At 38.8% G+C, this 27,392-nt stretch overlaps 1 protein-coding gene across 3 annotated transcripts in view; it reads right to left on the reverse strand.

The window, feature by feature from the left end:
* Positions 1 to 2,068: 2,068 nt before the first annotated feature.
* SCAF11 (SR-related CTD associated factor 11) overlaps positions 2,069 to 27,392 on the reverse strand; it is a 70,376-nt gene continuing 45,052 nt past the window's right edge. Inside the window, exons 11-16 of one of the 3 annotated variants that reach the window (XM_054024906.1) lie at positions 24,868 to 24,974; positions 11,431 to 13,914; positions 9,025 to 9,368; positions 6,059 to 6,229; positions 5,404 to 5,523; positions 2,069 to 5,058 (exon numbers count right to left, since the gene is read on the reverse strand). In XM_054024906.1, coding sequence (XP_053880881.1) covers positions 4,924 to 5,058; positions 5,404 to 5,523; positions 6,059 to 6,229; positions 9,025 to 9,368; positions 11,431 to 13,914; positions 24,868 to 24,974 — 3,361 coding nt within the window. In that variant the 3' untranslated portion in view covers positions 2,069 to 4,923. Of the gene's footprint in view, positions 5,059 to 5,403; positions 5,524 to 6,010; positions 6,230 to 9,024; positions 9,369 to 11,430; positions 13,915 to 24,867; positions 24,975 to 27,392 lie in introns of all 3 variants that reach the window. The other 2 variants (XM_054024900.1, XM_054024915.1) reach the window with 2 other exon arrangements.

The following is a 27,392-nucleotide window of genomic DNA, read 5'->3' on the forward strand; positions in this document are numbered from 1 at the left end:
CATCAGGTATAGCTTTGAGTCACCTACTGTGGAATACACATGAGCAATCACTTGAAGAAGAAAGGACAGTTCCCTCTTCTGTAACTGGCATTCAAAATGTGTTGCTCAGGTGTATTCCACATCCCGCCCTCCTTCCCCTCTGGCACAGTTATCTGGTCAGAAGGAACTGAGGGTGGGGGAAGCATGCAGCCCCCTTTATAGCACAATATAGAGGCACCACTCCAGAGGTCGCAGCAGGGCTCCCCCGCTACGGGTACTGCTAAGGGAAAAACTTCCAGCACTAGTGCATGTGGCAAGCACACAAACCTACTGTGGAATACACATGAGCAACACAGCTTGAAGAACACCAGTTATGGAACAGGTCACTGTCCTTTTTCACACCACTGAGCAACATAGTTATGCCAACTTAATTTTATAGTGTAGACCAGGCCCACAGATGCAATTTGAAACCAAGCTTATTATTGAAATAAGTGTCCACTGAGCCATTTGTCTGATTTAACTAAGCTGCATTGTTTTAAAGGTGTGATTTGAAACCAATCTTTTGAGTAGGCACTTCTTTTAGTTTCAATACCGTAGTTAAAACCTGTTTCTAACACGAAGTTTTCACAGGGTTTGCCCTGGGTTAAACTGACTCACATTAAATCAGTGCAACTTTGTGTAGATAAGGCCCTTGTCTTAGGTCTCTTGGAATTACAGCTGGAGAATCTAAAATAGATATTATTTGGAGATTCACTGGCATTGGGGAGGAATAATGGTTATAATTAAGGCACAGAACTAGGAATCAAACATCATAGTTAGCCTGTAGCAGAGCTGGAAACATTCTTGTGTGCTCTTGGGCTAGTTAACTGTATATTTGATGTGTACAACAGCTTCCTGTAAAAACACAGAATACTGAGGTTAAATTCATTAGCTTAAATAGAAGACTAAGGGCTTTTTCTTTTACAAGAGTGCCAATAAAAGGAGAAGCAGCCCCAATGGATAACAGTGACAGGAGCATACTACTTAGGAGTGGATATTTCTACTAGTTACCTCAGAGCATTATTCATCTTGGATCCTCTATTTTCCAGCTAGAACATCTTGAATGGGCACCCTTTTTCCTAACATTACAGCTCCAATGTGACCCACTACACTTACAAACAGTTGCCTGTCAAAGTTTGATGGACTGTAACTTCATATCCTGGAGCAGTAGCTTACACAGCTCTTGTGACAATTTTTCAGCTAGAATTAGTGGCTCTCAACCTGTGGTCCATGGAGTCCTTCAGGACAGGCCACAGAATAAAGCCTGAAAGAAACATCAAAGGGCTTAAGGTTCCTTCAATAGTAAAGTCTTGGCAGTTGCCTTGGCTAAGTGACATGTCCTCCTACAGTGCCTTCGTTTGAAACTACCTCACTACTGCTCAACTGCTCCCTATCAAGGCCACCTTTATACTAGAAAAAGTATTTTTAACAATTACAAAAGTAGTGGAGTGAAACCTGGCCTTGCTAAAGTAAATCTAAAGACTCCTAAGAGTCAAGATTTCACCTTCTATAGACATGGTAGGTCTGTAGTTTTAATGGGTCAGGTGCCCCTTGCTGGCCACTTACCACACTGCTGTGAGGGGAAAGCAAGCGTCTGGTTCCTTCAGAGAGTCCAACCACTGCCTCAATCTTAGGGGTCATGGGCACACAAACTCAACTTCTAAGACTACTGTCCGGCCCCTCTCAGCACAAAGATAACCCTTTCTCAGAACACCACCTGAAAGGTGTGAAACCTTCTGGTTATAGTTAGACTCTGGGCAAAAATATGTTAAACACTTGTGCATGTCTCCCAAAAGTTAAACACAATTGCTCTTTTACATAATCATTATAAAGCACAAGTACAGATGTACAGAAAACGACCATCTTAACTGGAGAGAGTTGGGGATTACAGAGAAGGCAAATACAGCAGGAGTAATTTCCATTTAGTTTTATATGCCTACAAAACAGCAATTCATTTCAGAACCTCTCCTGTGACAGACTGGGGTGGGAGATTTAGCCATTTAAATTAAACCTTCTGAGCCAGTATAGTTTAAGACCAAAAACACATTACTTGAAGTTTAGTCAAAAGAATTTATTAGAAAATATTATGCACTACATAAAACTATTTTTAGAATATTATTTCAGTAGACAGCACTCCAGCCTTAAACACCACAGCATAGACTTTGCCCAGCCACTGTGCTCCTGAAGATACATCTTTAGGATGAGACATTCAAGCAGCATGCACAGTGAAACCATTTGAAGGAGTGCAGGGAAATTCCTTGTGATTTGCCTAAATTCACAGAATGTATAACAATTTAATAAATTTTCTCAAGGCAATTAGGTAAGATGAATTTGTCTTCTCGACCTTCTCAGCATCAACTGGGCCCAGAGCTCCTGCTGCCACTTTGTATTTTGCATTAGTGCATGTTGGGAAATTCCAACAACTAGGGGTTAACAGTTTCAATAAATATCAACAGGAACACAGCTTTAATACTAGTCTTAACAAAAAGATGTTCACAAAGATAAAGCACATGCCTTCTCATTCAGTCATATTAAAGTAGACCTTGCTGATTTTTCTGGAAAAATATAGGAGAGTCTATGTATTAAGGCAATGCATTTTTAATTTAAACATCCATTTTAATGGACTGCATATTTTCTGATAAATTCTTAAATATTTCAGTTGTAAAAAATCAGGTTTACTGATCACATTCTAATCTATCAGATATTCTTCATTAGGATTTGAAATACAGTGGAGCATCCCTATAATAATCACTGCCCCAATTATAATATGGTAGTAAGTGGCATCTTGACTTCCAGACAGGAGCTGTGGAAACAAAGAACAACAAATCCTGCCTTCCTGCCCGCAACATGTTGAAAGCAACCATCCCTCCAGCCCTTCACCTCCTACTCCCCTTCAAAAGGACATTTATCTATTTCCTAAAAGGAACATTATAGTGAGGCTCAACTGTATACAGTAAAAATATATAAAAATCATTAAACCCCAAAAATTCATCAGAAGAGGAAAATGCAATAAAAATAAGTACGCATGGCGTGATTAACCAGGATCGACATAGCAATTTGCTACAAGATTTGTCAAAAAGTGCTAACCAATTCTAGCTTAAAATAGATTGAGAGTTCATACAAATTGCTACAACTGTCTATGAATCACTTTTGAAAGATCTAAAACATGGCTTGACCATAGAAAATCTATTATACCATCCGTCTCCAATTTACATAATATTTTGATTTAGGCACACAAAAATAAATATAGCAAGTCAAATGCTTCAGTAAGTCTGCAGAAAGTTATAATTAAAACCAAGTGATGAACTGTTTTGTGACAGCATTTAGTTATATACGTCTATATCACTTAATTTATCCTTCATCTCATGGAAGGGAATGGAAAAGCACTGGAAAGTCCCCTATCAAAGACAGCTGTGTGGATGGTAACATCCCAGAAGATAAAACAAAGTATATAACACCACATTGCAGGGACTAAGTGTCAACATGGCACATTCACACTTTTGAGGCCTTTAGTTGCAACACAAGGGTCTTGGGCTCACAAACAACAGTATCACCCATGTGCAGTACTGAGGGACTCACAGTTCAAAAGGAGAAGGAAAGCAAGGTCCCATCTACCGCACTCCTACTCACTGTCCCCATGAAAGTTAAAAGGAGCCGAATGGGTGCTTTTTCCATAAAGAGCTGGTAAAAATCTCAAGGTCCTGGCAACCATACCCTCTCAGTGTAAAGCAGGTTCTACTCAACACTGCAAGCATTCCTGTAACACACTTAATGGCTCCCATATTTGTCTTTAGAATGGGACTATCCGTACATAACTCTTTATTGCAAAGTGTTTTGGGAAATATGAAAGCTACTATACGTGACTACATTTGGTATGTTACCTAGGATAACTTTTTGCAGTTTTAGTGACAAGTTTGGTGGTCTATGCTGTATTCCCTTGCAAACTATAGTTCATATTAATAAAATACCTCACATAACTAAAATTGGCACAACTGACTACCTCTGGTCATTAGAGACCCATGTAAGACTTAATACAGAAGCCCCTCTTGTTCATATAGTTGAAGAGCTATACAAAACCAGTGCTTATATTCCTGAATATCCAACCCTACACAACGATAATTTCCTAGGTCCTTTTACCAGATGAGGGAAGAAGTAGATATGTACTGTGGTTGCCTGAACCATACCTCTTGGAACTGAAGCCTTCAATTAATTTCCATAAGAATTAAGCAGATTTGTCCCAACATCTTGAAACAAAAGTCACAAAGCAAAAACAAGCAGCATAACCTTTATTTGGTGTTACAATAGATGTACAGTGCCCATAATATTGGACACTGAATCTTACTGTTTATGATTAATTTTTTTTTTTTGTATCTAAACAGTTCTTCTGTTCAGACATAGCCATGTGCTTTTTTTTAATATACACACACTGACCCCTGCAATCTGTCCAGTTAACACTAGAAATATTTGTCAGGGGAATACATTATCTTTATTATAATTAGGGGAAAATCAAAGAGAAAAATCTTACTTTAATATCTTTAATCTGACTGATTACATGTACTGTACATACCTGTTCCAAAACCAATGTACTTAGAAGTTTCTAATTTTACGCACTTCATTATTCAAGTCAAAATGCTGTACATCTGCTAGTATCCACACAATCGTACATTCCTAATAAAAATGCACCCTACTTTACACCTTTTACTTTCTTTTAAGCATTTTTTTTGAAAAGGGATAAAGAAGTTGCAGTTCGATCTATATTTATTTAGAACAAAACATATACTACATTGAAAAATAATTTTATCAAAACCAGATTCCAATCAATCATGAATAATTTTCAGTTAATGGTTCATGTTGAAATTGCACTTTGCAGATTTATCTTGATCATGTTTTCAGTATTTTTTCATTTTACTCTCTCTTTCTTTCAGCAGAGACTGCTTCCTCTGGATTTTTCTTCCGTGAATGTTTGTATTTGTCTACATATGCTTTCACTAGATTCGCCACTTTTGCAGAATTGACTTCTCCACTCTTGCTATGACAAACCTACAACAGGAAATATATATATATCACACACACACATACCATTGTCAATTCTTCAGAGCTGTCAGTAAAGAGTTACTCACAGATAAATAATGCTTACTTTCATTAAACTGAGCAAAACAAAGAAATCAGGAAGGCTGTTTTATTAATTTAATAAGGCAAGATCTACCTACGCTCCACTGTTGTTTTTTTGTCTATGGAATGAACAAATGTACCTGAGGTTGCAAGGTGCTGAGCGCCCTCAAATCATTACCCTTTTTCCAATATTGCTGGGGGGAGGAAGCAATTAACATATTCATGTCTGTATATTTTTAGACTATTAAAAAGTCATTCCTGAATACAACTTACTTTATCTACTGCTTTCCGCACAATTTCTTTATATTCCTCCTTGGTAATATCTTTATTCTGGTAGAAAGGTTTAATAGCCAGTTTTACCTCTTGTGCTGCTTTTTCTTGAATTAACAATTTCTGTCAAAAGAAAAATACCTGGTTTTTAGGTAAGTGTGTGTGCAAATTTTTTTTTTTTTTTTAAACATGAAAAGATTATTTAAAGTTAATTAGATCAAAGTAAGAAAGCTTGGCAGACTGAAAGTTTCTCTTAAATTAAGGCTGTCAGAAACAGGGCCAAAGTTCTGCCTAATATTTGAACACACAACCAACTTCCACAGATGTCAATGAGAACCACACATACTTATCGGGAGCAGAATGTGGCCCCACTAATTAATTACACTTTAAAATATTTTTAAGTACTTACAGAAGTGTAGCTCTAAAAGTATTAATATTTTGTTAGATACAAATTAAGTTAATTTGTTAGTTTCTTGTAGTTATACAGTTTCCATGGAAGTTTAAGGATGACAGCAATAAGTATCCCATACATAAAAAAGGAGATCGACACATTTGCTCTCTAATTTTAACACTGTAGAATTATATATATTGCTCTCAACTCTGAACTTGCCTGGTCTTTCTTCGAGCTATCTGCGCTGGCTTCCACCGTCACACTTACTTTGCCTTCTGCAAATTTTACAGCAGCATTAGAGGTTTTGATGTGACTTGATGATGTTGCATTACCAGAACTTGGTCCCTGAACTGTTCCCACATTTCCCAGGACTGCTGTTGGAGCAGGCAAGAGTGGTGCACTCATGTTATTACTTACATGAGGAGCACTAGGAATACCCTGTTTTAAAAAGTTACCGGCAGTTAATACATTATTCTTCAGATAGTCAATAACTTACTTTCTAGAACTCTCAGCAAGTGTAGTAAATGCACGAATACCACAGGTACTTCGGTTTAGCAGCTAATTTCTACATCAGCTGTTGCTATAGCAGCCAGCCACTTTTATATAAAGATTAACACACACAAGAACAAAAACAGTTAATGAAAGCCTGAACAAAATAAATGCACCTTGCATCATGTCATTAAAGTTGCTAGACCCTGGCTGAGGTGGACTTCTACCTACTGGGAAAGAATTCCCAAGAATGGTGCTGCAAATGGAAATGGACATGTTCAAATTTAGGTTCTGAAGGCAAGTACTTCCCAGACACTTTTAGCTCTCATGGCAGTGTACAGGAACGTATCTGTTAGGTAAATCAGTTCCTAGATCCTTCACCCCTTTAAAAATCACCACCAGCATCTTGAAATGCATACACAAAAAGGAAAGCTTATGCAAGCGCTTGAGCTCAGGTGTCAGAACGTTTGTCCATATGTCTTAGAAGGTTTGCTTCTGTGTTTCGCAAGAGATGGAGCTTCTTGTGAACTTCAAGGGTAGCCATAGCTAGTGCTCAGTCAAGACTAGACGTAAGAGACCAGACAACCACTGAAGGCTACACCTGAGGAAAAGCCATTTCCTGTGCATTCCGAGATATCAGAAAAAGGCACAATGGACCATTGCTGCTACCTTGGAATCAAGGAATAACAATAGTGCTAACAGCTCCTATTGGTGCAAATGCCACCTCTTGCCTGCTGCTCCAAATGCTTCGCCCTATAAGCATCACTTCTATATTATGCAGGTTGAGTCACAGCCAGTTTATATTTATCCAGATTGGGCAGTAGTGAAACTAGAATTTGAGTTCAAATGAAAAGGAGATATAGAGCTGGATATCAACATTACACTGATAACAATCCAGTTAAAACCATCCTTAACCTTCCTTAGTTGTTTCTTATAAACACGCAGGGCATGTCCATGCTACAGCATAGACACCTACATTGACAGAAGGGGTTTTTCCATCCATGTATTTAATCCATTTCTCCAAAAGGCAATAGCTCAGTTGATGGAAGAATTCACTCAACCTTGCCGCATCTACACTGGGATACAACATTTTCAAAATCCTTAGGTTGATCTCATTTAAATGTAGACCAGGCCTCAGTCTCTCATGGTCAATGATATTACAAAGTGCTAAAAGATTCAGGACCCAGCACAGACACCATTCCATAATGATAGAGAGGGGCAGCACGCAGACATCAGTAGTCTCAGCTTCATATCATACTTTGAGCAATACATTTTACTAAATACTTTGTCTTTACAGTCATATTTATTGAGTCACCGGACAATTCCATTAGCGAAGGGTTCACAGAAACACTTCAACTCTCTCATGCTTCTGGGATTAGAATACTGAATTTCCCATTGTAAAAATCTAGTTTGAATTATTTCAGACAGCAGACCTAAACCAAATAGACAATCAGCCTGCATTTTAGTTATAGTAGTATTTTACCATTGTTTCTGCAGAACATTTGAAATGTGTCATTCATTCACATAAGTCAATATTTCCTATGGTTATTCCCCTTTGTTTCTGTGATGCTGAGGTTGTGAATATTAATACTGACAGCAATGGAAAAGGAACATTTGCTAGAACAGTTTCCCAACCTAGGATACAGAGGGAAGGATACCAGATTAGTTTGGGGTCACAGGCCAAGGCTGAGGATCAGCATAGATGAGAAAATCTGCAGGACCCCAGATCCGATTCCACATTCTGCAAATGTGCTGCTGTGTGTTCAGGTAATGTGTTAGGTAACCTCTTGAAAGCCACCCAATCTTTCCTCGGCATTCCTGTATGGCTCCTAATGTAATGACTGGCTGTGGGAGAAGCTCACATGTACAGAACTGATGGCTAAGGCAACAGCCCACCAGCCCAAACTTCACTTCTCTGGAGCGCCACAGGAACTACACCAACCTTCATAGTGAGGCATCTCTTTGTGCCTCACTATCTCCAGCAGAACTAAGACTTCTGATGACTGGAGAAATGGGGTAGGGACTGCAGCACCAAAGGGGAGGGACAGAGACTTTATACACAATAGGAAAAAGAGCCAAAATAAAATAAGTAAAAATGATTAGAAGGAAAAAAGGATGAAGACATGGTGGGGGGAGGCGAGTGGAAAAGAAAAACAGACACAAGCAACGGCATAATGAAATGGTGCAAGGGGACATTGTACGGGTGACCCTGTGCTGATTCATCCCAAGAGAGTGCTCCAAAAAAAGGTTGGGACTCACTGATTTAGAGGACTGTTAAATGAGACAACAAAAGCTTCCTCATACTACAAAATATATAAGCTTTCCCAGAGCATAAAGCCACCACTCTGCTGAAATGGGAAGAATATTCAGAATAATTTAGTATCCAATTTCTAAAAACTACTAGAATTGAAATCTCTTTTGTGCACACAAAATTGGATAGTGGGCAAACTATGAGGAAACTATGCAACATTCCATTCTTGGTTGACATCTCTCTGGGTGCTACTGAACTACAAATAAACAGTAAAAATTGTGCATTTTGGCTAACGTTTTAAGAGATGTTTCAGAACAAATCCATTTCCCCATAAATACTTCTTTATCATCTTTTTTCAGGGGGAGGAAGATCTGTTACTATATATTTGATAAGCTTTATAGTATTTTAATACAACATACTCTTGATCGATGTAACCCTGCTTAACTATGTTTTATGACTATATTAATTAGACCTTGATTTCTGAAAAACATACCTGCAATTGTTTTCCATCTGGTTGTGAAGCAATGTAGCTGACTTGCTGAGATGGTGGGGGAGGAGGTGGAGGTGGTGGTAATCCCTGAGACACATTGGTAGGAGCAGCTACCTGTATGAGAGGTACTCCTGTATGGAGATGCATGGGCAGCGGAGGATGAATGTTAAATGGATTGTGTTGGATGTTCATAATAGGAGCATGAACACCCACTGGATATGGGAAGATATTCATAGGCTGGTGTTGTGCATTCACTTGTGGCATTACATTCATTTGTTGCGGCATCATATTTATTGGTAGCTGAGAGCCATCACCTGGTTGGTTTGTTTGGTCTTTGAGGTTTGGATCTATTAAAAAAAACAGAATATTTAAAGTACAAAATACATATTTCTATAGAGAACAGAGACCCCCCCAAGAAACACCAATTTAGAGGTTTAAGGAGTCAGAAAGTTCAGGTTGCTCTGAGAGCCTTTGCTTTGAATTCTCCAACTACTCATTTATACCACAGCTTAAAATGTGTTATATTTTACTGAAACAGAATTTTCAGCCAAAGTGCAGGAATGCAACACACATTACCCAACTCATTGTTACTGAAACACAAGCATACATTTTCTCATGTATGCAATTCTGGGTGTCTGATTTGCACAACCATGCTATAGTTATGTCTAATAACTGTTCTGTAGTATAAGGATATTTATATTCTGATTGGCTAAGAGTGCTTATTATCCAGACTTCAGGGATACTAACTGTATAGGATGGTGATATGCTCCCTTACTCACAAAGTTCACACATTGTGCCAGAAATAAATAAGTGTTTATTCCAACTTTACTTCCCCACTTTAACAGCAGGCAATAAATAAATAAATACATTTTAAAAATGAAATTTACATGTGAGTAGTAAAACCCCAAAAGCTAAGAAGCGGGGACTGTGAAGCTGCTGAACTGTTTAAAAATCCATTGGCTCACTTTCTTTCTTTGTACATGATTGAAATAAGTGGGAACTGTGTCACTGAATTCAAGATTTGACCTTTCCTCTTATACCTCACTCCCCACAAGTGCCTCCTTTTCTATAGGCCAACATGGCTCTGTCTTACTGAATTTATAATGGAAGAATTTAATTCTCTCCCTCCAAATTCAGTTTTCAACAACAAAAATACATTGGGCTATTTTGAAGAGGATTTTATCGACATGTAGGAAGTAGGGATTAGGAATAGAGATGGAGAAAGAAAAAAATAGGCGAAGAAACTGGGACAAGAGCAAAGGTAGGAATTTTTTTGTAAGTTTTATGTAACATCCCATTTGTGTTCTGTAGTTTTAATTTAATTCACATGTTTCATAACAATTTCAGAGTATTAATAACTTGAGGGAGCTTTCCACTAATTCAGAATTAACCTCATCCTGAGCTAATAACTCCTCAGCCTTCTACTTCAAAGTTTATTCAACCCAGAATATTTTTATTAACTTAACAGGAAACACTCAAAATGATATTACAGTCCCCCTGGGTGGGGATGTTCACTGTAACAAATATGGAAGAGTAACACTTATATAAAATGTTTTATTTACTCCTAGTTCTCTGAATGCCCTTTGATATTACTGCAGTTGTGTATATCTGAAAAAAAATTATCTTCTGTACAAACGAGGACTTCTTTTTCTGTTTGCTCTTGTAATTAATAATAACCCTATGTTTATTGCAACAGTCTGTGCACAGTGATAATTGTGAGGTCAAAAACTAAAGGATCAAGATAGGGGTAAACAAGGATTTTTCTCCCTCTAGGTCAGTCAAGAGCCATCTGCTAATTAGTAAGAGCATAAGACATTTTTGGATTTATAAATACTTTGTAACATGAAAGCCAGTTTCACTCTAAAAATGCTGACTGCTACATTATGGTTAGTGCCATCAAGTTAACACCTGATCAAATCTGTAACTTGTATATGTTTTCATTGGTAACTATTAAGTCTTCCTTGAAGAAATCACCCTTTTAAAAAAGGTAATAAGTAGTTCATTACGTTTCTCTCCTGTTCACTCTGTACCAACAATACCACAGTGTGTGTAAACTCTCTAAAATAAGCAAAACCACATAAATGTATTTTTTTCCCTTTTTCTTAAGGAACATATTTGGTTGGTTGCACCGTAGTCCCGAAAACTCAAAAGGCCAGTTCTTAAGTTACTGAACATCCAGCCCAAGAGTGTTTGTAGCATACAGACCGGAGTGGAGAAAAAAAAAAAAAGAAGGCCTCCCTTCTTAGGGAGCTTTTCCAATTTTGTTTGTTGTGCGACTACTAGTTAGCCTTTGCTGCACAAAACAGTAAAGTGACAGTGTCAAATTCACATTTTTTTTTTTAAGAATACTACAAATACTAAGAAATTTTCTCCATTTAAATACTATGAAAATGAGAGGAAAATGAATACCTTGCTCAGATGTCTCATCTTCTTGCCTCATCCATCCAGACTGCGGACTTGAGGAATTTCTCCCTCTTCTTGAATAATAGTTCTGTACATCTGCAGGTAAAGTCTTTCTTACAGCCCAACTAGATGCAGATGTCCACCCAGACCTATCAGCAGGCGTATCAAAAGAAAAATCTTGTTCACTCTTACGCCTGTATGGTTGATGTTCTGGGAACCTTGCAGTCTCATTCCCAGAACTATTTGAGTTTCCTGAGAGGGGTTTTTTATTTTGCCAGTGGTTTTCATTCTGGTCTCCATACATGAAACCGCCTCTGCCACGGCCACCTCTGTTACGGCCACCTCTGCCGCGATTTGAAATCCAACCTGAACCAAAGTTTTTATTCCAAGAATGTCCTGAATTATCGTGTCTATTTTCTTCCCATTGTGGATCTTTAAATTTGTCTCTCTCTCTGCTCCTAGTTTCAGGAGCAGAATTTATCCTTTCCATTACCCAGTCCGGACAATCATTCTTATGCTTTTCAGAAGAACATTGCTCATCAATACTTTTCTCTGTATTGTCTTTTTCTTTTTGCATATTTTCATTCTGTTTCTCCTGGTCACTTCTTTTATATCTATCATTTCCTCTGGGACTTCTCCAGCTGTCATTTGTCCATCTCTCCCTCCACCGAGGAGAGTGACCGTCTCTCTCATTCCGAATGAATGAAGGACCCTTACTTCTTGTTCTTGATCTGGATCTTGATCTAGATCGTGACCGGGATCTTGACCATCTCCTATTTCTTCTCTCTCTGTCATGATCTCTCCTTTGTCCATCTCTATCACTATCTCTGTCTTTGCTTTGAGACCTAGATTTTTGCCTTGGAGAGGAATCTTTAACTCTTGACCGAGAAGGAGATCTTCTGCCTTCCCTATCAGTCTCCCTTTTAGGAGACCGAGATGGCGTTTTCCTGCCCCCTCTGACAGTCTCTCTTTTTGGAGACCGAGAAGGAGATCGCCTGCCCTCCCTGGCAGTTTCCCTTTCGGGTGACCGAGACCTCCTGCCCTCCCTGACAGTCTCTCTTTTGGGAGATGGTGACTGAGATTTCCCACCCTCTCTCCTGGAAGGAGACCAGGTTGTTGATGGAGAGTGAAATCTAGACCTTCTAGTTCGAGTCTTTTTATCTTTTTTAAATTCTGTTGAGCATTCTGTTTCTTGAGAAGAAGCTTCATCTTTTTTGTCAGAAAGACCTGAGTGTGATACACAGTTTTCGGAATCTTGCTGCAATGAGCCTGCCTCCTCTTGTTTGATACTCTCAGCTGGTGCTGGCTGTTCAATTTGAGATTCAGCCTGGTCACTGCAAAATGAGTCACATTCCATTGGTATCATTTCATTGTTATCCTCATTAAAATGTTTATTAGATTGTTCAACATTCACCTTGAGTAACTCTGTAGTTCTGGCCTCTTCACATACAGGTATGGGCTCCTCTTCTAAAGACTGGTCCAATTTGTTAATGTCTAGAGAAATATTATTTATTAATACAGCTGTTTCAGTATCTTGAACAGTTTTTATGTTCTCAATATTTGCAGTGTTACAATTTGCTGCCTGTTCTTTGTCCTCAGAATCATCAATTTCTATGGATTCTGGATGCTCCGTCAATTCATTTCTGGGGCTATCTAAAGGCAGAACTACTTTTGCCACAGATTCTGGATACTCAGGCAATTCATCTTGGGGACTATCTAATGTCTGATCTACTTTTGTAGGTGTTATTGAATCCTCAAGTAATTGATCTCTGTGACTATCCACTGGCTGTTCTACTTGTTCAAGAATATTTTCACAGACATCTTTATTTTCAAAATCTGTAACATTTTTATTAACATCTTTTATTTCACATTTCTGAGTCTCTAAGGTTAACAGAGGAGATTCTTGGATACAAGAACCTGAATCTGAATTCTCTAGGGTATCCTGTTCTTTGTCACAGTCTCTTGTAAGATCCTCACTCTCTACATGTTCACTGCAACTTTCCAAGCCATTAGCAGACTCTGTTTCTGCATTATTTTTGTGCATAAGGCAAGAGTTACTACTTTCAATATCCGACAGGTGGTCTTTATCTAATATTGGAGGTGTATCAGACTCAGCAGCTTCGTCATCTTCCACTGAATCACTCGATGATTTTTCAGAACGCAGAGAACTTCTAAGTTTCTTTTTAACCAAAGGTACCTGCTGTTTAACTCCTCTTTTAGACTTTCGTTTTGAAAGTGGTTTTTCTGAATCTGCAGAAGAAACATTTATAGTTGAGTTATTGTTATTGGGGGCATCACATCCAGAATTACTTGATCTTGGTGAGCTGCGAGATTGACTCATAGTTTCAGTTTTTCTGTTCCGTGCAGATCTTCTAGGAGTAGTATTTGCAGTCTTCTTTCTTGTTCCTCTAGTACCAGATGTGCCAGAGGCTTGTTTTTTCTCCTCTCCTTCCTGTGTACATGCAACAGCACATCTCTTTCCTGAAGGATCTAATATAAAAAAGTATACATTAAAATTTAGTAAATATATTAATTAAATGCAATGTGAACGCAAACATGGTATTTTAAGTTTAATGAAAAAACAGATACTGATGTGTAACACAATATAAATTTTGGTACAAGACACCACCAGGGTTAAATCTAGCATTTTGTCCAACGTATACTGTTTCTTCAAAAGAACAGAAATAGACTAAAAAAAAATTAACGTGTTGGAAATGTACTGGCAAGGCTCCCTGGTAGCAATTGCATTCAAAAACAAACAAGCAACCATGTTTCACCACAGTGAGTCTTACCATTTGAAGAGTCAGAATGAATGCCATTTAAAAAAAAGTTACTGTTCATCACCTGTAGTGGCTAATTTACAGCAGAATTTTCCAGTTCAAGCATAAGACTTATTGCAGTTGCAGAATGCTAACATTCAATGCTGCTGCAAGATACATTTTTTAAATGGGCATCAATGCAACTGTGAATTACCACATGAAAGGTGGTTAACTAACAAGTGTATATGATAGCATAACTCCTAATAAAATCTTAAATTCACAGTTTATAAATAAGACTAATTTCACTTTGCCATGGAGGATCCAAACTCTGTAGCAAGGCTCCCTGACTTCTGCAGCACTACAGTGACTAAAAATGGACAACAAATTCTGCAGCAGCTTCTGGCAAATTTAAAAATGAAATAATGTGAAAAATATTATAAGTACCACAGTATCCTTTTTGTTGGTATGATACTATATTCCATTTACTCTGCATTGCCCATAATTTTGAATTTTCAATGGGCCACATATTTTTTTTACTGTCATTGCTTAAAAGTTGTCATAGCAAAGTAGGAGGTTTTGGTAGCTGGAAAAGGGACAGTTGGGACTTCTAACACCCAGGAAAGCATGCGGGGTGGTTAGCACATTTGTTTTTGCTAAAATGATCAGCAGTGAAACCGTTAACAATATAGATGTTTAAATCAGGTTTAGGTTTCAAAATGTAATGAAAGTTAAATATACTTCAGTTCTTAAAATTAGCGTTTCAGGCTGTATGCGTAGAGCCAAGATAACAACACCAGTTCATGTTTAAATTCATGCTTTTAAGGTTCTCTTTTCAACCATAAGGGCTAGAAACAAAGGAAATTGATTACATGCTTACAAATTCACAATTCCAAGTCTTAATATAACATGTTACTGAACACTTCTGCTTTCCATGCTTTTACAAGCAAAAACATTTTTAGCTTAATAGAATCTGAATTAACCAAGATGGGAATCCAAGAAACAAATGAATGCAACAGTACAAAACCCTTCCAGCTGGCAAAGTATAAACAGACTACGTAGATGTGCTGCCTACTCTGTAGAGTTATACAATCTGACAACATATTGTAAAGGTATGTATCAAAACATTAATAGAATCATAGATTATAAGGCCAGAAGGGACCACTGCAATCATCTAGTCTGACCTCCATAACATAGACCACAGGTATAGCTGTAGGTACTTTCCCATACTTCAAAAATGTGAGATTTCTAAAGTTTTCCCATTCCACATTGGGATGAACCCAAAACTTTTCAAAAAATTTCAATCAAGAAACCAGAGAGCGAGTGCATGAGTGAGTGCAGAATAGCAAAGAGCCCAGTGGGAAGAGGCATCATCTGGGAGGTAGGATACCCAGGTTCAACTCTCTGCTCTGCCCGATTGAGGTCAGAGACTTGAATCTAGGTCTCCCACATTTCAGGTGAGTGTCCTAACCACCTGAATATTGGATATTCTCTCTCCCCTGAAATTCCATCCTGGGCCCGAGAGCCCCTTCCATAGGAAAAGTTTTGGTTTCCACAAATTGGCAATTTCTAACCAATAAACAAAAAACTATTTAAAAAAATTCCTGACAGCTCCACCATAAGAATACTCAGAATTATTTTCAGTTTGAACGAGAGCATCTCTTTTAGAAAAAAAATTGATTTAAAATATTTCCTGTGACAGAGAAACTGCCATAACAGGTGACAAGTAGTACTACTATAAGGAATATGAATTCAAGATGAACAGGAAATGGGTTTTAAATGGAGGCCCCAAACTCTCAGAAGGAATGCCAGGTGACTAAAGCTATTTGAAATGATACCACCAAGAAAGCAGTCCCTGATATCCTGCCAAAGTGACATCATATTGGCCAACTAGCATGTACTTTAGGTAGCTGCCTCAAACATACAAAGCGGAAAGCGTGCCTAATCAGATCTTCAAACCTGATATAGCCATGGCAAAATGAGTCACAAATCCCTCCAAGCCAAAGGTGTTGCCACCTCATAAGTTTCAGCATATTGTACTATTTGCTTATGTCCACAGATTCAACATAAAAACGGCCATACTGGGTGATACCAATGGTCCATCTAACCCAATATCCTGTCTTCTGACAGTGGCTAATGCTGAATGCTTCAGAGTGAATGAACAGAATAGGGCAATTATCGAGTGAGCCTGTTGTCCACTTCCAGCATCTGGCAGTCAGAGGCTCAGGGACATCCAGAGCATGAGGTTATGCCCCTGACCATCTTGGCTAAAAGCCAATTGATAGACCTATCCTCCATGAACTTACTGAATTCTTTTTTGAGGCAAGTTACAGTTTTGACCTTCACAACATCCCCTGGCAATGAGATCCACAGGTTCTGCCTTGTGTGAAAAGGAAGTACTTCCTTTTGTTTGTTTTAAACCTATTGCCTATTCATTTCACTGGGTGACCATGATTCTTGTATTACACGAATACTTCCTTATTCACTTTCTCCGCATATCCCCTTTAGTCATCTCCTTTCACAGCTGACCAGTACCAGTCTTTTTAATCTCTCCTCATATGGAAGATGTTCCACACCTGTAATCATTTCTGGTGCCCTTCTCTGTACTTTTTCCAATTTTAATATACACCTCTACCCTGATAGAACACGAATTTGATATAACGCGGTAAAGCAGCGCTCCAGGGGGGCAGGGCTGCGCACTCCGGTGGATCAAAGCAAGTTCAATATAATGTGGTATCACCTATAATGCAGTAAGATTTTTTGGCTCCCAAGGACAGAGTTATATCGGGGTAGAGGTGTATCTTTTTTGAGATGGGGCAATCACATCTGGATGCAGTATTCAAGGTGTGGCCGAACCATGGACTCATATAGTGGCATTATGATATTTACTGTCTTATCTATTCCAGGGGTCGGCAACCATTCAGAAGCGGTGTGCCGAGTCTTCATTTATTCACTCTAATTTAAGGTTTCGCGTGCCAGTAATACATTTTAACGTTTTTAGAAGGTCTCTTTCTATAAGTCTATATTATATAACTAAACTATTGTATGTAAAGTAAACAAGGTTTTCAAAATGCTTAAGAAGCGTCATTTAAAATTAAATTAAAATGCTGATCTTACACCACCAGCCTGCTCAGCTCGCTGCCAGCCTGGGGTTCTGTTCACCTAAGCCGGCAGCAGGTTGAGCAGGGCCTGCGGCCGGGACCCCAGACGGGGGGTGGGGGGTGTTTCAGGGGTCAGGGCAGAGGGCTGGGGGAGAGGGTTCAGGGCAGAGGGCTGGGGTGTGTGTGGGAGGGGGGTTCAGGGCAGAGGTGTGTGGGGGGTGTAGGGCAGAAGGCTGGGTGTGAGGGGGTTCAAGGGTCAGGTCAGAGGGCTGGGGGGTGCAGGGCAGAAGGCTGGGTGTGTGGGGGGGTGGGGGGGTTCAGGGCAGAGGGCTGGTGTGTGTGTGGGGGTTTAAGGGTCAGGGAAGAGGGCTGGGGGTACAGGGGTTCAGGGCAGAAGGCTGGGATGCTTGGCTCGTGGGGGTGCTCCCAGCCCCCTGCCCTGAGTGGCTAATGGCAGGGGGCTGGAAGGGATATGCCCTGTTCCACCCCCTTCCCCCCAGGCTCCGTCCCTACCTCTCTCTGCATCCTCTACGGAACTGTATACAGGCTGCCGCTCTCCCCCCTCCCCCTCCCCAGAGCCATCAGCTGATTGGAGCAGCGAAGGAGAGGAGGATGGGCAGGAAAGCACCACGCTGGGGGAAGCAGCAGGGGAGGGGGGAAGCTTGGCTGCCGCAGAACCAAGCTTCTGCCTCCTGCCCCCACAGGGGAGAGCAGTGGGCGGGGGGCTGAGGGCCAGGACCGCGGCATGGAGCTGCGTGCCACTCAAAATCGGCTCGCGTGCCGTAGGTTGCTGACCCCTGATCTATTCCTTTCCTAATGGTTCCTAACATTGTTAGCTTTTTTGACTGCTGCTGCACACTGAGTGAACGTTTTCAGAGAACTATCCATGAGGAGTCCAAAACCTTTCTTCAGTGGTAACAGTTATTTTAGATCCCATCATCTTGTATGTAGTTAATATCATGTTTTCTAATGTGCATTACTTTGCATTCATCAACATTGCCATTTTGTTTCTGAGTTATTCAGTTATGTGAGATCTCTTTACAGTCTGCTTTGGACTTAACTATCTTGAGTCATTTTGTATTGTCTGGAAACTTTGCCTGCTCACTGTTTGCCCTTTTTCCTGATCATTTATGAATATGTTGAATAGCACTGGTCCCAGTACAGATCCTTGGGGGACATGGCTATGGACCTCTCTCCATTGTGAAAACTGACCATTTACTCCTACGCTTGGGGGAAGGGATAGCTCAGTGGTTTGAGCATTAGCCTGCTAAACGCAGGGTTGTGAGTTCAATCCTTGAGGGGGCCACTTAGGGATCTGGGGCAAAATCAGTAGTTGGTCCTGCTAGTGAAGGTAGGGGGCTGGACTCGATGACCTTTCAGGGTCCTTTCTAGTTCTATGAGATAGGTATAGCTCCATATATTATTATTATTTATTTGTTTCCTTTCTTTAAATCAGTTACTGATCCATGAGAGGACATTTCCTCTTATCCCATGATTGCTTAAGTGCCTTTGAAAAAAAAAAAACAGGAGTACTTGTGGCACCTTAGAGACTAACAAATTTATTGGAGCATAAGCTTTCGTGGGCTACAACCCACTTCTTCTTTGGTGAGGGACCTTGTCAAAAGCTTTCTGAAAGTACCCTTTATACACTGGATCATCCTTGTCCACATGTTTGTCGACCCTATTCAAAGAATTCTAATAGATTGGTGAGGCATGATTTCCCTTTACAAAAACCATGTTGGCTCTTCATCAACCTACTGTGTTCATCTGATAATTTTGTTTTTTACTATAGTTTCAACAAATTTGCGTAGTACTGAAATTAGGATTACTGTAATTGGCAGGATCGCCTCTGGAGCCTCTTTTAAAGATCAGCATCACATTAGCTATCCTCCAATCATCTGGTACAGAGGCTGGTTTAAATGATAAGTTACATAAAGTTCTTGAGTTCCTTCAGAACTCCTGGGTGAATACCATCCGGTCTTGGTGATTTATTACTGTTTAATTTATCAATTTGTTTCCAAAACCTCCCCTATCAACAACTTATTGTGGGACAGTTCATCAGATTTGTCAACTACAAAAAAAATGTAGGAATCTCCCTCACATTCTCTGCAGTGAAGGCCAATGCAAATAATTCATTTAGCTTCTCTGCAATGGTCTTGTAATCTTCCTCAAGTGTTCTCTTAGCAGCCTGATAGTCCAGTGGCTCCACTGATTGTTTGGCAAGGTAAAAAAAAGTTGGATCTTGCTATTTGCTCTTCAAATTCGTTATTTGGCCTCCCCTAACTATACTTTTATGCTTTTCTTGCCAGAGATATGCTCCTTTCTATTTTTCTCATTAGGATTTGACTTCCAATTTAAAGGATACCTTTTTGCCTATAATGGCCTCTCTTCGCTATTGTTTAGCCATGGTGGCATTTTTTGGTCCGTTTTTTTATTTTATTTGGTGCTTACATTTAATTTGAGGCTTTATGATGTTATTTTTAAAAGTTTCCATGCAGGTTATAGGCATTTCATTCTTGTAACTGTTCCTTTTAATTTCTGTTTAATTAGCGTCCTCATTTTTGTCTAGATCCCCTTCTAAGTTAAATGCTACTGCGGTGGGCTTTTTTGGTATTTCCCCACCGCCAAGGATGTTTAATTCAATTACACTATGGTCACTATTACTGAGTGGTTCAGTTATATTCACGTCCTGGACCAGATCCTATGTGCCACTTATCACCAAATCTAGAATTTCCTCTTTCCTTTCTAGGTGCTCCAAGAAGTAGCCACTAATGGTGTCTAGACGTTTTATATCTTCATCCTGTCCTGAGGTTACCTGTGTCCAACCAATCTGGGGATAGTTGAAATCTCCCATTATTGTTGAATTTTCCATTTCTGTAGCCTCTCTAATCTCCCTAAGCATTTCACAGTCACTATCCTGGTCAGGTGGTTGGTGGTATATTCTTACTGTTATACTCATTATTTAAGAATTAAATTTCTATCCATAGAGATTCTATGATACAGTCTGATTCACAGAAGAATTTTACTCTACACTTTCTTTCACATGTAGTAAAACTCCCCCACCAGCACAATCAACTCTGTCACTCCTATATATATTTTATACCCTGGTATTACCATGACCCATTGATCACCATGATTCCACCGAGTTTCTGTGACACTTTTATCAATATCCTCATTTAACACCAGACACTCAAGTTCACCCATATTAGTATTTAGACTTCTAGCATCTGTATTCAAGCACTTATAAAATTTGTCAATACACCTCTACCCCGATATAATGCGACCCAATATAACATGAATTCAGATATAACATGGTAAAGCAGTGCTGGGGGGAGGGAATGCGGGGGTGGGTGGAGGAGTTGCGCACTCCGGAGGATCAAAGCAAGTTTGATACAACGCGGTTTCACCTATAATGCAGTAAGATTTTTTGGCTCCCGAGGACAGCGTTATATCGGGGTAGAGGTGTATTTAGTTGTTTGCCTTCATGATGCAACTGAATGGGCCTTTTTCATTTGACTGTTTCTCTTCAGCTCCTGCCTCTACTTTATCAACTTCTACCCTCTTCTCTTTTTTTTGATATAGATAATCCCAATAGATCCTCCCTAAGAGATGTCTCTGTCCAAACCATGAGCTCCTCCACAGGTGAAGGCTTTCCCTCTTAAGTTTAAAAGCTCCTCTGCAACCGTTTTGTTTTACATGCCAGCAATCTGGTTCTATTTTGGTTTAGGTGGAGCACACCTTTCCGGTATAGGCTCCTCCTTTCCCAAAAGACTTCAATGATCTAGCTTCCTTCTGAAACAACATCTTGCAAGAGGAATAACTGAAAGAAGACTAAGCTGGGATCCTAATAGAACTGAAATAAATCTTTTTAAGTAACATGTCCAAATCCACTGCTGAGAAGTAAGAGCCCCTAAATAATTTTTTTAGGGTGTAAAATTTGTTACACAATGTAAAGCAGGTAAATGGAATTTGCCAAATTTTACAAAAAGTCATGTTTGGGATAAGAAAAGCATAAGAAAAATCTAATGACACAAAAAATATAGTCTTATAATGAAACTGCCTGCCCAAATCATACTGTATTGGTAGATTCACTAATGCAATATCACGTCAAGTTGATGAAAGAGTAGAATCTCTCTTCTGCCACTACACACAACTCTCCACAAGTGTAATGTGCCTGCTAGAGATGAGGCAGACTTTGGTAGGTACTCTGTGGTGCCTTTGTTTTATTTTTTAAGAGTTGTCTTCTTATTTTTATTTTCAAACCGAGTACAAGTAAATCTGCTGGAGTCTTCTGTATGGGTCTTGTGCCCTACAATGTGGGCCACCCAGTCAGAGGTTAGGTACCACTGATAAACACTTAATACCAAACTAAAAACTTTTACTCCAGGCACCAAAAGGTTAAATTGTGGGCAATGATTGTAACTATGATGATGAAAATTAAATAATTTAAAATAACTAAACCATTCCATGAACCTACAGCCCAAGAACTAAAAGTGAAAGTTATACATCAAATTGTCACTTGCCTGCTTCGCCTGGTCAACTTGCAATCTAGACAAGTGTTGAAGCTCTACATTTCACCTATGGTGGCTAAAAATTCCCAAAACTGTTAAAATTGTTTAATTTTTGTGTGGTAGGAAAACTTCAGTCTCCATGTCAGAAGTGAGTGTTAGAAGATTTCCTGTTCTAAGGCAATGACACATCAAATCGCCTCAGTGCAAGACAAAAATGACACTGTATGCATAACTTCAACATGGAGAAGTCCATATTCTAAAATGTTGCTGCCATGGAGCTAAAGCTTTCCAAGGAGACATTTACTCAAGAGGGGAGAACAGACTAAGATCGTATTTTAGAAAAGGTTTGCTGGTATAGCTATCATGGCAAACCCTAACATATATGCATTTTCTACCAGCAAAAATGTGCTTTTGCAAGTATCACTTATAAAATAAGCTATAATGGCAAAAGCATTTTTTTATGGTATGAATGATTCTACACTAGGACTGCTTTTTGCTCATATAAAAATGTTGTAAAAAACTCATATCCATAACAGGTATTATTATAGTACCCAAAGTTTATAGGGTAGACCAGTCCTAAGAAAGTCTTCAAGCGGAGTCATCCTGAACAGTGAAAACCTGGATTAGGTCCTACAATGTTTTCTTTAAGGTCTTGTCTTGCTGAGGTTGCGCTGTACATTTCAATTCTCACAGTTCAGCATGCATTAAACCCTATACTGCCTTGTTCACATTAGACTTTTAAAATGTGTGGGCTAAGAACATCTAAATTCTAGTTCAGACAAGGCTTCAGTATATGAAAATGAACATCTCATGGGTGTCCGTCCAAGCACCCTTTTCAAGTCACCGAAGAAGTCCTTTTGACTTTCATATACCAATGAGTAACGAGAAACAAGACAACTTCACATTTTAAAACATAATTATTCTATAAAAGATAAAGTGAAATACTTGTAAATACAAAATTGAATTCCAATAAAGAGAACAAATGAATAGGCATGATTAAAAAAACAGATTTTTTTGTTTTAAAATGGTAGGAAAATCATTTCCTCTTATTTCCCTGGCAAGACTCGAACTCAGTGTTTTGTGCTTCTTCCAGCAGCCAATGTGAAGATTTTAGTTCCCTGTCTTGCATTAGGTATATGCAGTGTCAACAACACTTGAAGAGTTGCTAGCATTATCAACCCTAATTAGACCCAATATGAATAACAATTTGGGACCTGTTTAAATAAAATGTTCAATATTTTATTTCATTAACTTTTCCAAAATGTACACACTTCTACTTTTGGTGCAGTCTAATAGAGAAGCCCTGTCACTTCAGGGGAGAAGTCTAGCACTCCCACATTCCATTGCAGCGGATTTCCATCAACCTAGCTCCATGTTTAAAAAAAGAGCAGCTGAAATCATGTGCTTTCCTACCCCACATCTCAATCACTGTAGGGCAGTCCCTAATCATCCTGAGAAGAGCCCCCTTTCTTAAATTGCCAACCCCACCTTCAATTAAGAGGCTCATGTTCCTAAGTCAAATATCTGTAACCACAAAATAGGACCAGCCCCAAAGAGAGAAAATGTATGAAAGTTAACCAATATTTCAAGTTAAAATTACTCTCCTCCCCCAATTTTAAAAGTAGAATCAATAACAAAGCTTTTACATTGCTCTTGAATTTCTCTCTGCTCCTGGCTCCAATTTCTGCCTGAGTTTAATTTAAAGCATATTAAGGGCTTGGCTGTATGGGGAAATTGACCAGCACAGCTACAGCAGAATAACTATAGCATTGTAGCTATTCTGGTATAACTCCCAGGTGTGGACAAACCTTACGTTTCTAGCCCCTTTAAGGTGAAGAAAGCCTTTAAAATATGAACTACTGAAATGCGCTCCTGAATCTGCAGATGGGGTGAAACAATAGCTTTGAGGGACATTATATTGCCTTAATAATTGCAAAGTTGACACCCAGTTGAAAACAGTTATAATTTAAATGTCAATATTAACTATTCACTCACTGAGAATTTTAGTGGAGGCATCCAGTTAACATGTCGACCTACCACTACTGGATGCAGTAAAGAATAGGAAAATGGGCAAGGGTGAGGGGAAAGAGAGCCAGTTAACCCGCACTGCTAAACAGTAGAGCCCTGAAAAATCAATTTCTCTCTCCCTCCACCCAGGAGAGGGGTAAAGTTTTTGCTTGCTACAATTTTGTACTTTTACTGATGGAACTGTTCTCACTCCCTGTTCTTGTCCCTTGGTAGGGGTTTCCCTGTTTTTGCTGCTTACATTGAAGCCCCAAAATCTCTCTCTGCTTGCCCAGCACTTAGCTCTGAGGCAACACTGCTTCAAAGAGGTTTTGATGATAGTTCCGCTGTCTCTGAAACCTCTACTCTGCACATCTCAGAGCTGTGCAGGTTGGGGGGAGGAGGAGGATCTCTACTCTAACCGGCTTTGAGGGCCGGAGGGACTAGAGCAGGGACTAGATGGCAGTCACCGCAGCAGGAGGGAGAGTATGCTCCTTCCCTGCTGCCCCACCCCCAAATTCCTACTGGAGCTTAAAGATTAAACGATTCTGCCAGTTTTTTCCCCCTCATCTTTTGGTGAAGGGCTGTGCCCCACCAATTAAATACTAATCTAGACCACTCCTCCTCCTGTACAAGATTGTTTCCTTCACGACATTTAACAGAGCAAATCTAGGTTGTTAAATAATATATTATGTATCAGCAAAGCTGCTATCCATCCTTTCAACAACTTTGATGAGGTTAGAAGATTAAATATAAGATTCATATAATTTTGATATACAGAATTATATAAGAAAATTTCATATAGAAAACATTTTGCTCTTCACTAAATGAAGAAAACAAGTGTTTTATGTAGCTGACCAATTATTTGGAAACTGGCACAACAGTTTACCTCCTAAATTTTAACCTTGAAAATTGATTATGAAAAGATTTGGGTTTGAAGCTTACTAACTGCACTGCATCTCATTACAATTTTTCTTTATAACAACTGAACAGTTCATCTAATTTAGAGAATCATAGTGGGACAACAGTTTATATGAACTATAAAAAAAACTTACAAAAAAAAAAGTTTACCAAAATTTTCCAAAGGCGTGGTATGTGTTGGAAAAACAGTCCTTGGCATTACACTGGAAGCAAGAAGAAAGGTTTCCGCTTCAGCTTCACAAAACATGAAGGGATTTCTGTAATATTAAAAAACATTGAAGCAATGAAAAAGGTACAATGGTTTATGAAGAACTTTAGAAAAATAAGATACAACAGTGTCATTTAATGTACTAAGCAAGTAATATCATATTTCACCATGCTCACAAATGGAACACTATACCTAGGACTGCCTGTAGCTAGTGATAAAGAGAGTCAAAGCTGATGGTGAGTAGGCTCTCTTTCCCAGAAAGATGTATTCTTCAGGAGTCCTTATTCATTGACAAAACCAAAATAACTAACTCCGTATAATCCTTTAGATGAAATCAGACATAACTAACAACCTGGAGCAAGGTTTCAGTAGAAAAATCCAAGTCCTGCTGTAGGCCCTCACAGTCAGTCCAATAATAATCTCCCCTCCATTGGCTAAGCAGAAGAAATACTACTAAGAGAACCTTTCTCCTGTTGGAGCATAGTGAAGGGATGAGAGATTCCTTCTCCCTCAGACACAAGAGTTCTGGAAAAACAATAGGGGGAGAGAAGAGTTATTTTCTCCAGAAATGTTTCTTTTATGGATGTAGGGAAGAACCAGAAGTTTCCACCAGAGGCAAGGGATCCAGTGTGCCATATCATGTTATATGGAGAATAAGTTGGTTTGCTGCAGTCAGGGGAAGTTAGCAAATAATGTATATTTACTAATATGGAGAACATATGGACAGAACAACGTGGGTTTTGCTTGAGGGCAGAGTTGTTGGAGGGTGGGATATCAAAACCCAGAACACACCATCTATCTTTTTAAACTTCTGTATTACTCTCAAATTAGAACCTAAACACCTCATATCAGCAAAGGAAAACTATTCTAAAAATAGAAAGGGAAGTGGTGACAACATCAAGGTTCTTGTTATATCTATTAGGAAATGATAAGAAAGTTACAGAACTGCCTAGAAATCCAAAGGGAAAGAAAAGTGGGTAAAGTTACTGGTGACTGGGAAAGTGGTGTGGCTAGCCAACAGAGCCAATTGTCATCGGGTGCTGAAGACTAGGTGGATTTATGAACTTTAACAGAACTAAGATGACCAGAAACTTCTGGAAAGTAAACAGGATATCTGACAACATGGTTCTACTTAAACGCTGGCTAGCTCACCTTATTTTTTTTGCTTCACAATGTTGATTTCATTAGATCATTTCTAGTTTTACCTGTAGTAAATGTGAAACCTACTGATTAACACTGCAAGTGAAGACTGGTATCTATTACTAAACACCTATGTATAAATTTCTCATTCAATATGCCTAGAGCTGAAGTAAATGGTAGGAAATAATTCACTGAATGAACTGAAGTAATTAAAACAATTTTTCCACACTAAATCAAACACTGTCAGAATGAGATAAGTAGTAAAACAAAGAATTCATGCTCATCTCCTATGGGTTTTTTTGGATTCTTCAACATCAAGCATGCCTTTGAATGAAACTTTCTAATGAAATCGAGAAGCAGAACAAAGGTGAGTTTGATGATCCTGTAAAAGACATTTTTGATACTATCATGATTCTTAGCACAAGGTAAACATCTAAATTATAATGGTTAAGTTAAATGTTGTTCCAAGACTTCCAGAAGGTTTAGAACATAAGATTTATCAGGAGCGGTCTCTTCTCTTTAAAAAGAAAAAAAAATAGCAAATATCAATCAATGACTAAGACATTTCAACAACTGACAGGCTTAAATTCAATTTGACAAAAAAGTTGCAGTCTTGTGATATGCAAACAAAACGGCCTTCTACATAGAAAATAAGTAATTTAAAGAAATGATTGAAGTATTTTGCTCTGAGTTTACACCGCCGGACAGAATAACTCTTAAGTATAGCACTAGAAGTTGCAAGAAAAAAAATACAGGAAAAAAAAGAAAAAACTATAATAATCAACACTGACATTAATGCAAGATATTGAGTCAGTCCTTGTGTCTGATTAACAGTTATACACATCTGCTGAGGGATTTCATTTTATTCTTATGTTGATTCTATGTTTAAATTGAAAACAGCAGAAAAGTGTGTCCAAACTGCTGATTATGTATGTCAGCTAAGCACACAGAAGAAAGTTTAAGAAATCTCTCCCATTTGCTCAGAAAACAAATAAATGAAAGATATGAGAGAACTCCTCAGATGCAATTATTTTGAAAATGTATGATGAATGTGTGTTCAGCACTGTCTTGTTGATAAAATAGTAACACTTACCAAACTCCTAAAACACATCTGAAGTCCAAAAATAAGACTTCTGCAACAACTATCACCCTATTTGGCTGTTAGAAAATGAAAGACTGATGCTCCATCTTCCCATTTGCAATCACATTCAGTTGAGCTCTCAGGAAAATTGTATCTCTACCTTTGCATTGAACTACCAAGGGCGTGTGAAAATTCGATCAAAGTCCTCTATTGCTCAATGCGAAAAAACCAAGCATGCTCAAAAGA

Source organism: Malaclemys terrapin, chromosome 1 (genome assembly GCF_027887155.1).
Source record: "Malaclemys terrapin pileata isolate rMalTer1 chromosome 1, rMalTer1.hap1, whole genome shotgun sequence".
NCBI classification, from domain to species: domain Eukaryota; kingdom Metazoa; phylum Chordata; order Testudines; family Emydidae; genus Malaclemys; species Malaclemys terrapin.